Genomic DNA, 12,611 nt, shown 5'->3' with positions numbered 1-12,611 from the left:
ATTTTTGTGTATGGTGTAAGGAAATGGTCCAGTTTCATTCTTCTGCATGTGGCTGTCCAATTTTGCCAACACCATTTGTTGAAGAGACTGTCTTTTTTCCATTGGACATTCTTTCCTGCTTTGTCAAAGATTAGTTGACCACAGAGTTGAGAGTCCATTTCTGGGCTCTCTATTCTGTTCCCTTGATCTATGTGTGTTTTTGTGCCAGTACCATACTGTCTTGATGATTACAGCTTTGTTCATTATTGATTCCTGATAATAGTAATCTGTGTCTTTTCTTTTTCCCTAAGCAGTTTGACTAGAGGTTTATAACTTTCTATTGATCTTCTCAAAGAATCAGCTTTTGATTTCATTGTTTCTCTCTACTGGTTTTGTTTTCCTTTTAATTGATTCCTGCATTGATCTTTATTATTTTCTGTCTTTTGCTGACATGGTATTTCATTTGCTTTCTTTTTTTAGTTTCTTAAGGTGTCAGCTGATGTCAATGATTTACAACTTTTTTCTAAGTTGGTGTTCAGTCCTATCAGTTTCCCTTTAATTACTGATCAAGACTCTACAACTCTTAATGTTGTTTTCATTTTAATTCACTTCAAAATACTTGCCAGTTTCCCTTCTGATTTATTCTTTAACCTAAAGATTACTTAGAATTATTTTAATTAGTTTCAAAATATTTGGGGACTTTGCAGTTATTTTTGTTTGGCATCTAATTTAATTCCACTGTAGTCAGAGAATGTACTTTTTAAGACTTGCATCCTTTTAAATTTACTGAATTGTTTTACAGCCCAGAACATGCTCTGTCTTGGTAAACATTCCATGTGCACTTGAAAAGAATGTGTATTCTTTGGTGGGGTAAAGTGTCCTATAACTACTGACTATGTCAATTGGTTGTCAGTGTTGAGTTTTCCATGCCTCTATTTTCTGTCTTCTTGTTCTGTCAATAATTGGAAGCGGGATGTTGAAATCTCTGACTATAATTGTAGTTTGCCTATTTCTCATTGTAGTTCTATCAGTTTGTGTTTTATTTTGAGGCCTTGGTTTTAGGTGCATAAACATTTAGGATTATTTTCCTGTGATAGAATAACACTGTATCCTTGGTAATATTCTTCCCTGGTGGTAATAGAGTCACTCCAGCTTTCTTTTGGTTAGTGTTAATAGGGCATATCCTTTTTTATCCTCTTACACTTGCATCTTTAAATAAAAAGAAGGTTTCTTGTACATAGTGTATTATCAGATATTACTTTTCTTAAAATCCGTTTTGAAAATCTCTGCCTAAAGGGGCATTTAGACCATTGCATTTAATGTGACCACTGATATGCTTGGGTTTACATCTATTATCTTGCTGTTTGTTTTATATTTGTCTCATCTGTTCTGTTTCACTTTTTTCTTTTTTTAGATTAAGAATTTTTCATTACTTTTTATCTCATCTTTTAGATTATTACCTCTAACTTTTTGTTGTGTTTTCAGTAGTTGTTTTAGGGGATATAACAGTCTACTGATTTGTCACTTTACTGTCATGATATTATGCCACTTTATATATATATAGTATAAAAAAGTTTACATTATATATCCACGTGTTCTCCCAGATATTGTGCTATTACTGTTCTATACTTGACATTTTTAAGTTATAACTTCATATATAATATACATTTTCATAATATAGCTTTGTATTTCTTCATATTTCTTTTCTTCACAGACTTCAGTACATTTATATACTACTTAAGGTTACCTAAAATCTCACTCATGCTCTTTTCAAATTTTTCAGTCTGTAGTCTGTTTTTCATGATGAATAGCTTCTATTGCTACTTTATTCTTTAATTTTAATGATTTTTTTCCTACAGTGTCTAATCTACTATTTATTAAGTGTATTTTCCATAGCAAACACTGAAATTTGCATCTTTAGAAGTCTAAATTTATGTTTCAATGTCTCTACTTAACATGTTTAGTTTTTACTCTCGAACCTACAAAATACAGCCTGATGATTCTCATATTTTTATGCAAAGGGGTTTACTAAATGGTGCTCATTAAAAAAGAGCTAGTTAAATAACTTCTGCTTTTGGCCATGACAAAATAACAGGGAATATGAATTTGCCCTCCTTTCTGTTGAAACAATAGACTGTCAGACAGTAGACATTAGGTAATAAAAAATGGTAACCTCTGAGAGATAAGAAATACCAATTAAACATTTTTCCATGAAATATAAGATTCTCTTTTAACATGCTTAAATTCTGTGCATAATGTGTAACAGTATAACTATAACCATACACAATGTATATTTGTCTATCTCTCCTTGTTAAGAACTTAAGGTCCACAAGATCAAAGACCTTACTCAGCTTTACTGTACTTTAATACTGAGATCATAGCTGGTGCAGAGCAGACACTCTAATATGTATTGAAAGAATGAATTTACGAACAATATTATTTTGTAAATTGATGACTAAATCCCCTAAATGTGTCAAAATTTAACCATTCTTCTATTCCTAGATATTTTGCTTGTTTTCAGTTGTTCACTACTATAGACTAAGGTTAATAATTTATTGCCAAATTTTTGTTCAGAACCTACCTTCCCTAAACAACAACAATAACAAACTTCTAAAGTGGTGGAAGGGTTTGGTGAAAGCATATATGAACTTTGAAGGGTTTTTCAAATGTTCAGCATAAGTGCTCTCCATATGGTCAAACCTATCTAAATTAAGATCAATAGTGTGTGAGAATGTCTTTCTTCAGGGGATTTTGATTTCTACTATAAGTAATCTGTCTCATTAAATATTCAGAAGAATCAGAGATAACAAAGCAATCACCTTCTACCTTTAATGATGTGGATGCCTGCTAAGCCATTGAGAGCACAAACTAGTTGCCGATGTGCTTCTTCACATTCAGTTCCACATTTCTTCTGCAGAGATGTCAGCAGCTCTTCCATTGTCATAGTGCTAAAAGAAAAAGCAGATTGTTCAGAACTGAAAAGAAAATCCTATGGGTGAGAGTATTTCATCACATAATATCAAGAGTACCCTTAGAGAGTCTTTGTGAATCTTCAGGATCTTTCTCTTCACCTTCATTTTTACCACTATCACTTTTAATTCAATTACCTCTTAATATTTTAGCAAATATTCTTCTATCTGATCCCATCACTGTCCTTTTTCCCAGTGTATCTCAATAGAGAAGGGAACTAGAAAAATCTTCCTAAAATACAAGGTACAACATGATATATTTGAAACAGTATGGGTTTCAGAAGGTAAGATTAAGTCTGAATCCCTAGCATTATAATTTAATTAATCTCCATGAGCCTTAATTTCTTTTTATCTGTAAAAACAAAAAAAGATGATTCTTCAAGGATCAGATCAAATGCCATTTCCACCAAAAGGCTAACATGAATCATTTATATAGAAATTATTTCCACATTCTAACTGTCCGTAGCCATTTATATGTACCTCTTATGAAATATGTTTTGCTTTACATTATAGAAATTTATAATCTCTGTCATCTCCTTTAGTTGTCCACAAACTGTGTAAGGGCAAAGACAAAAATATAATTCCTCTTCATATTTTTTAATAATACCTCGTCTTTTTAATACCAGGTGCTAAAAAAAAGGCCAGTTGCTGAGTCACAGTCTGATGAATGAAAACTTTCTGGGATAACAGACTTCTGTGGACATAAATACCTTAATATATTAGGATGAAATATAGACTTAGCACAGTTACAAAGAAAATATGTAATAGTAATCTAACTCACCTAATTCCCTGATGTGGGAACCAAAAAATATAATAAGAACAAAAGCCTGAAGTGTAGCAAAAAAACCCAGAACAAAACAACAAAAGCCCAAAATAGTCCTAACTTTAAATGTCCAAAACCATGAAAATAATTTTGATAATGTGACTCTTTTTCATAAATGGGGCCCCACACCAAAGAAAAACCACATTACTAAAAATAACTGACAACTCTGTTATAACACCCTGAATGAAACTGTGGGCTAATAGCTTAAATACCATCACTACTATATTATCAATTGCAGTATAAGGAAACTGATAATAAAACCTTTTCTGGAGTGGCAAGAATTCCCCACGAACAGCCTGTGGGTGGCAGCAGGCCTGCCTGAGCCTCAGCAATGGATACAGGATGGAGGTAACAGTCCTTCTGTCCAGGCTGCTGAGCTTCAGCGCCCAGTCAGAAATCTTCCTGAGTTTTACTACAGCATCCTGGCAGCACACTTCATGCTGACGGTGATAGAAATGTCTTTCCACTGGAGAAAAGTGAAGCCAGTGGATTTCTTCTGTCTGAGGGGGTATCTGGATCTGCAGGGACAAGAAAAAAATGATTTCACCTGAATATTTAACTTTCCATCCCAACTCTTGCTTCTCTTCTCTTGTAATCTCCGTAATCAGTAAAAACTTAATCCTACTGACTTGGTCAATCACATCTTTCTTTGCAGACCTCCATAGTATCTTGGCAATAAAGCTGTAGAGGAGCTGAGGATTCTTCTTGCAGTAAGGGCGATAAAGAAGTCGAACCCACCAGTGTTTGACACAGTAAGGTTCAATACCAAGAAAGACCACCAACCCAAAAAGATCTGAGAAGAAAACAAGAAAAAAGCACATTGAAAACTGTTTCTATATTTCCTCATTACTGTTTTGAATAGCCACTTTAACAGACATTATACAGTACACAGTATTTTCCATGAATTAAAATGAAGATTGTATAGACTCTTGCATCTGAAAGTTAATTCCACATTTCTTGGGTATTTATTTTCATCTAGATTTTGTGCTAGTAGCTAAAATGTGAAACCATTACACAAACTTAATTCAAAAGTCTGGAATTTCCGTCGGAAGTGGGAACTAGAAAATGACTCACTTGTGTGAGCCTGATCAAGAAATACATAAGAAAAGTCAGACGCTGGAACTACTGGATGCAAGACTTGCTGGATTTTAAAATAAGTTTGAATGACATAGGTGATATGAAGAACATTCACTGATCCAATACTCACTACACTTTTTGGTCTAATTATTCTACTTTGGGGAAATAAACCTAAAACAATGATAAAAAATAGAGACAAGACTAACCCACATGGTGATATTCATAGCAACAACAAACAGAAGAAAAATGACTCAAATAAAGGAATGATAAAATAAATTATGTAGTATTCTCAGTAAGACAAAAGCTTTCTTTTTCTGATCCAGCAGGTCTTATGTTTGTTAGATTTACTGCATGGTACTTCTTATATATTTCATGATTGGGCACAATTTTATATGCCATTTTCTGCTCACTTAACACTACACCCTACGTGGTTTTCATATTTATGATGAATTTTTAAAACACAGAAAACTGCTTAGGATACAATGAGAAAAAGAATATAAAATGATGTAGTTTGAGGATATATATATATATATATATTTATATAAAAAAGAATGGAATAGTGGTTATATCTTCAAATGAAGATTATGGTTGAGTATAATTTTCTTCATATTTTTCTATATTGTTAAACATGTTCACATTTGGCTGTATTCTCTTTAGAAACCATGAAAATTGTTTTTACAAAAAGGCCATGCATTTATTCTGAATATACCCAACAAATATTTAGGTTGAATTAAGTTACTTTGATGACTTCTGAGAGTTAGTTAACATCTGAAAGACATACAGCCTATATGCAGATATCGACGGATATATTATATACATATTTCTGTTCAAATCAATCCAGCTGCCTATGTGCTACCTCTTCTTTGAGGTCCCAAAGGTGCCTCAAACTCAACTTGCCAAAATCAAATTCATAATCTCTTTGCCCAAACATGCTTCTCTTCTAGTGCTATTCATTGGTAAATACTGTCACTGTCCATGGATGCAAGTCAGAAGTCCTAGCATCTCCTGATCACTGTTAAGCATTATTTTTTTCTAATCCGCTTTTTTCCATTTCTTCAGGACAGTCCTATTTCGAATCCACAGTGCAAACTTCACTTATCTAGATCACTTATTGCAGCCAACTGAGATGATCCCCAACCACTCTGTTTAAATCCTTTCAATAGCTCCTACTATTCGTAAGAAAACAAATGAAATTCTTTATCATGGCCTACAGAATTCTCCATGGTCTGGTCTACATCCATCTATTCAGTCTCTCAACCTACTGTGTTTTCCCTAGCTCTCTGTATTATAGCCACACTGATTTCCTTCTGTTCTCCTCCTGCCTGATCATCTATATTTTACTCCCTTAACAACAGAAAATTCTTTGTTAAGAATTCTCTTTACCCTATTGTCTGTTCTCCTCCTGCCTGATCATCTTTATATTTTACTCCCTTAACACCAGAGAATTCTTCGTTAAGAATCCCTCTTTACCTAGCTCATATTAATATTTCAGATCCTGGCTCAGCCATCACTTCCTTCTGTATCCCTATTAGGTGATATTACAGAACCAGACATCTTTTCCGAAGCCTATTATAGTTTGAATTTTATAATTATTTCATAAATTAAAGTCATCTTGACTGCAATCTTATATTTGTCTAAGTACTTAATAAATACTTAATAAATACATCTTCCCCTTTAAGCTGTAAGCTCAAGAAGGTCAGAGACCTTGTCTATTTTTTGCTATTATACTTTACAAAGAATAAATGAACCAATAAATGCACCACAAAGTACTTAAGTAATTTAGAATCAACACTTCCAAAGAAGCTAAAATGAATACATGAATATATAAGTGAATAATAACAACAACAAAAGCAGCAGTGAAAGCAGTTACCATTTATTGAATATTTAATACCTGGCAGGTACTGTGCTAAATGCTTTGTATACTTTATTATAATTAATCTTAAAACATCTTACTTTACAAATTAGGGAAAATAAAAATGTGAATGTTTATGTAATTTCTTTATGGACATACAACTCAATATGTGGTCAACCTGGTTGTTGTGGAGCAGTACAATTTTGCCCCGGAGGGGATATTTGGCAATATCTAAAAAGCATTTGTAGGTGTCACAATTTCAGGAGTGTTACTGCCATCTAGTGGGTGGAAGCTAAATATCCTAAGATGCATAGGACAGGTCCCAACAAAAAAACTATCCAACCCCAAATGTCAACAGGGCCCAGGTTGAGAAACCCTGTTCTAACATCAAAAGAAAACAAGTGAGGTTTCCACTTTCAACTATAATATAGTAAGTCCTGGCAGGCTAAAATTTCTACCACAACAACTACAAAAAGAAGAGATACAATGAAGAATCATAAAGACATCAGAGAATTATGGAAGCAAAGAGGAAAGAAACTACTTCCAGAAAGTTTTAGAAAAGTTCTTTTTCAAGTAACTTGGGCTTAAGGAAACTTTTGGGGCTGATCATCATAACTGTGTAAATAGATTCATGGGTATATATGTATGTCAAAAGTTTATAAATTTTATATTTTAAATATTTACAGTTTTATTATGTGTCATTTATACTTCAATAAAACTATACAGGGTGCCTGGGTGGCTCAGACGGTTAAGCGTCTACCTTCGGCTCAGGTCATGATCCCAGGGTCCTGGATTGTGTCCCGCATCGGGCTCCCTGCTCCTTGGGAGCCTGCTTCTCCCTCTGCCTCTCTCTCTCTCTCTCTCTCTGTGTCTCTCATGAATAAATAAAATCTTTAAAATAAAAAAAAAATAAAGCTATACAGACATTCTCCAAAGAAGACATACAGATGGCAAACAGAAACATGAAAAGATGCTCAACATCACTTATCATCAGGGAAATGCAAATCAAAACCACAATGAGATATCACCTCACACCTGTCAGAATGGCTAAGATAAAAAACACAGGAAACAACCAATGTTGGCAAGGATGCAGAGAAAAAGAAAATCTTGTGTACTGTTGTTAGGAATGCAAACTGGTGCAGCCGTTGTGGAAAACAGTATGGAAGTTCCTCAAAAAAAAATGAAAAACAGAATTATCGTATGATCCAGTAATTCCACTACTGGGTAATTACCCAAAGAAAACAAAAACACTAATTCAAAAAGACATATGTATCCCTATATTTATTGCAGCACTATTTACAACAGCGTGTCCACTGACAGGTGAATAGATAAAGAAGATGTGGTGTGTATGTATGTGTATGTATACACAATGGAATATTACTAAGTCATAAAAAAGGGAATGAAATCTTGCCATATGCAACAACATGAATGGACCTAGAGGGTATACAATGCTAAGTGAAATAAGTCAGTCAGAAAAAGATAAATACTATAGAATTTCACTCATATGTGGAATTTAGGAAACAAAACAATGAAAAATGAACAAATTAAAAAAAAAGACAACAAAATGGACTCTTAAATACAGAGAACAAACTGATGGTAACCAGAGGGGAGGTGGGTGCAGGGATGGGTGAAATGGTGAAGGGGATTAAGAGTACCCTTACTATGATGAGCACTGAGTAATGTATACATATATAACTGCTCAATCACTATACTGTACACCGAAAACTAATGTAACACTAGATGATAATTATACTGGAATTAAAAAAAATATTCAAGAATTTGTTAAATGGTGATAAGTGCTTAAACACCTGCCAACACCTTACATATCCAAAATAACCTACCCAGGAAACTGAGGAATTACTGTTCATATTCTTTCAATGTTAAAATTAGAAAAACATAACTCTGATAGTCATTTTCTTTTCCTTGTATACCCTCTCAGCTAATGTTTGAGTCTAATGAGATCTTATTGACAACTAAACATCTATAATTTGGGCAATTTCCAAATGTAATAGCAGACCACTAAATTTGGCCTTTTAATTAGCCTGATATTATCATATAAATAGGTATCTTAATGTAATTTACTAAAATTATACAAATATTTAAATACATACTTAAAATCTTCCTAGAAAACATTTTGTCCCTAAAAATAATCATCAAAAATTGTTTTCAGATCATAGTAATGAACATTGATATTTTTATTTTAAAAAAAGTGATGTTATCCTACTGAAAACAATGTACGAAAGCCTGAATTTTCAGTTTTAAAGAAAAGTTTTAAGGATGAACATTTGTTCAAGACTTCGAGACTATCTACATTTTATAATTACATTTTAATGACTGCTTTTTTATTATGTAAAACATTTAATAAAACTTTTAGTTTTAAATATTCACGACGTGAATAAAATTTCTAAAAATGCAGTGTCTGCTCTTTAGAAAAATAAGTAATATGAGTGAGATAAATGTAGAAGCATGAGTTATAATGCATGTGTGGGAGTGGGGAGAACTCGACACAATATAAATGTCCAAGAGGAACAGCTGAAGGAATGATAGTGTAAGCATAAGGAGTGATATTATAAAGCTATGAATACTTTATAACTTTTATAATTTTTTAAAAAGATTTTATTTATTTATTTGACAGCGAGAGAGGGAACACAAGCAGGGGGAGTGGGAGAAGGAGAAGCAGGCTTCCCGCGGAGCAGGGAGCCCGATGCGGGGCTCGATCCCAGGACCCTGGACCATGACCTGAGCCGAAGGCAGACACCCAATGACCGAGCCACCCAGGCGCCCCATAACTTTTATAATTAATAAAATTGTGATCCCACTATTTATGGATCAGCCAATGAAAATTATGATCTTTATTTTTATAGATACAGCCAACTGAAATTAATTCCTTTTCCCTCTCTTTATTAGGTTCTCTGTTTTCTACCTATCACTTTGGAACTCTGAGTTCAACTGAGGCCTGCATCTCCACCGCTGAGGAGGGCACAATGACTGTTGGACTTAGGGCTGTGGGACTACTCACGGTGTTATCTGTCCTCATAAATAAAAACAAAAACCACCTAATCCCATTTAAATAGACAAGTGTTTGAATCCACTAGGAGTGAAATACAAATATATTGTACAATCACTTAAGTAAGGATTTCAACAAAGGTAAAAGATACTTGTTCTTCAGAAAAGCAAGCTTTTCAAATACATGCAAAATGTGAGGAAAGCACACATTACCCTCCAAACCTCTCTGCACTGGAGTACCACTGATGCACCAGCGATTAATCCCACTCAAGCGCTGAGCCATTTCTGCAGCCTAATGAAAGATAAATATGGAATAAAAAAGAAAAAAAAGAGAAAATCAGGAATATGTTTACTCCTGAGAAAAGCCCATGACAAGCTATGCTTCAGGTCAGACACATTCAACAGTTATCACACTCAAAGTTGAACGTCAAAATCAATGGGTCATCTTCTAGCACAGCGGCTCTCGTTAGTAGCAGGCTGCCATGTGCCCTCCCCAAAAGAGGAAGGGTAGTTCAAGTTCATGTAGAATAAAAAGGCTCCCTAAATGACTGACACATCCCCTAAGCCACCCCATCCTTCAGATGTGAACAATGTATTAACAGATGAGACTCATAAATTGAGTTCAGGTTACAAACCGGCCAAAGATGGAATAAAGATATATGACGAACAAAGGCTGAATCAATACTCCCTCTAAAGTAGCATGGTCTGTTATGATATGGTCTCTCTGATAAAAAACTGCCGAAGTTAACTTCAGCCCAAAGCTATGAGGGCCTGCATGATGAGCTTTCCACTTAGCAGAAATGCTTATAAAAGTCCCTAAACAGAGTTTACTTTCCTCTGCACCACACATAAACTGCCATCTTATTCAAATACACACAGGCATTGCATATAGAGTAATAATTCACATAGTACCCAAATAATTCCTAAGGGTTATGTAGTTCATGGCACAAGAAAAAAGCAAATGTCGTGTGTTTAACAGCAAACTTTTGGCCAATATCAATACTGTGGGTCAATTACACTTAAATTACTAAATTTTTTTATGGACAGCTTCCCCAATCTCTTTCCTCTTTTTTCTTCCCCAGTGTTCAAAAGATTTTGCAAAAATTCTCACTTTGACAGCAGGACATTCAACCATCTGGGCTTCATCAAGGCAGATCCTCCACCACTCCACAGCTACTAGGGGGCTGGGAATGGCCATATAGCGCTTCTGGTTCCGTAAGCGACGCCCATCCTCACTATTGCTGTGTGGGATATCTACATAGTTTAGTTCTGAACGAAGGACATCGTAAGTAATGATAACTATATCCTGTTCTGCCAAAAAATGAGGTTGTAAAAAACCATCTTTCTTCACTCCTTGGTATACCTAGGAAATAATCAGCACAGACATAATTACTGCAGAAAGGCTCATCAAAAATAACTAAAAGATTCATTCTTTCATATCCTCACTGAGCCCTTTCTATTTGTTTACTACCAAACATGCTATGAGATACATTCCACACATGCCTAGAGAAAATACATTTTAGGGTGAAAGACCAATGACATAAGCAACATGAAAGGAAATATAACAGAAGTAAAAATGGTAAGCACAGTGGAAAGACCAATGCTGGAACTGAGAAGGTAAATTCAGAGAGGAGTGAAAATTTGAGGTGGATCATGAAAAACATTTAGGACCTGTTCTCCCAGGTTTGAGCAAGGGTAGGCAGGCAGATGCAAAAGCACAAAGGTACGAAGAAGTAGAACAGTAAGAGCTATAATTTACTGAATGCCTTTTATGTTGCAGACACTATGCTGAGCTTTATCTCCTATCTTCAGGAACAATCTTGTTAGTAGTTGTTACTTCTCCTATCCCACACATAAGAAATATGAAGTTTCTTGCTCAAAACTGGCAGAGCCTAGATTCAAACCAAGGTTTATCTACCCCACAAAACAGAGCTCCTCAATGGCAAAGATGATGTTTTACTTATTAGTGTATTCTCTCTCCATGTCTATGATAGTAGCAGAAATATCAAAAACCTTAAATGATATTTGTGTGGAAAGAAGGAAAGAAGAACAAAGGGAGTGAAGAATACTAACATTACTCAACAAAATGGGTTTGGAGGCAACATACCTCAACATAGTTAAGGCCATATATGACAAACCCACAGCTAACATCGTACTCAATGGTTAAAAACTGAAAGCTTTCCCTCTAGAGTCAAGAACAAGACAAGGATGTCTGTTCTTACTATTTTTATTTAACATAGTACTGAAAGTCCTAGCTGTAGCAATCTGATGAGAAAAAGAAATAAAAGGCACCCAAATTGATCCAAATTCGTAAGAAAGAAGTATAACTGTCACTATTATCAGATGACATAATAGTATATATATAAAAAACCCTGAAGATTCCACCTAAAAACTATCAGAACCAGTTAGCGAATTCAGTAAAATTGCAGGATACAAAATTAATATACAGAAATCTGTTGCACTTCTACACACTAATAAAAAATTAACAGAAAGAGAAATTAGGAAAATGATCCCATTTATAGTTATACCAAAAAGAAAAAAATATCAGGAATAAATTTAACCGAGGAGGTGAAAAACCTGTACCTGAAAACTATTAAGACACTGACGACAGAAACTGAAGATGTGGTATACACATATATACAGTGGAATATTAGTTATAAAAAAGAATGAGATCTTGCCATTTGTGACAACTCGGGCCTAGAGGTATTAGCCTCAACGAAGTAAGTCAGACAGAGAAAGATAAATCCCATAATTTACTTGTATGTGGAACCCTAAAAAACCAAATGAACAAACAAACATAAAACAGTATAAATACAGAGAACAAACTGTTGGCTGCCAGAGTGGTGGGAATTGAGGGGGTGGGTGAAACAGGTGAAGAGAATTAAGAAGTACAGACTTCGAGTTA

General features: G+C 34.5%; 1 protein-coding gene across 10 annotated transcripts in view; it reads right to left on the bottom strand.

Moving 5' to 3' along the window:
- Window positions 1–12,611, bottom strand: part of SHPRH (SNF2 histone linker PHD RING helicase) — an 89,557-nt gene that overhangs the window by 56,872 nt on the left and 20,074 nt on the right. For all 10 annotated transcript variants that reach the window (XR_003521348.1, XR_003521347.1, XM_027601574.1 and 7 more), the window contains 5 exons: window positions 10,818–11,069; window positions 9,920–9,998; window positions 4,401–4,564; window positions 4,033–4,289; window positions 2,806–2,927 (listed from right to left, as the gene is read on the bottom strand). Coding sequence is in view for 8 of the 10 variants with exons in the window: in XM_027601574.1 (XP_027457375.1) it covers window positions 2,806–2,927; window positions 4,033–4,289; window positions 4,401–4,564; window positions 9,920–9,998; window positions 10,818–11,069 (874 nt within the window). In the remaining 2 variants the exon portion in view is untranslated. The remainder of the gene's footprint in view (window positions 1–2,805; window positions 2,928–4,032; window positions 4,290–4,400; window positions 4,565–9,919; window positions 9,999–10,817; window positions 11,070–12,611) is intronic.

This window comes from Zalophus californianus, chromosome 7 (genome assembly GCF_009762305.2).
Source record: "Zalophus californianus isolate mZalCal1 chromosome 7, mZalCal1.pri.v2, whole genome shotgun sequence".
NCBI classification, from domain to species: domain Eukaryota; kingdom Metazoa; phylum Chordata; class Mammalia; order Carnivora; family Otariidae; genus Zalophus; species Zalophus californianus.
The sequence above is the reverse complement of the archived record's forward strand: the minus strand, read 5'-3'. Positions and strand labels throughout refer to the sequence as shown.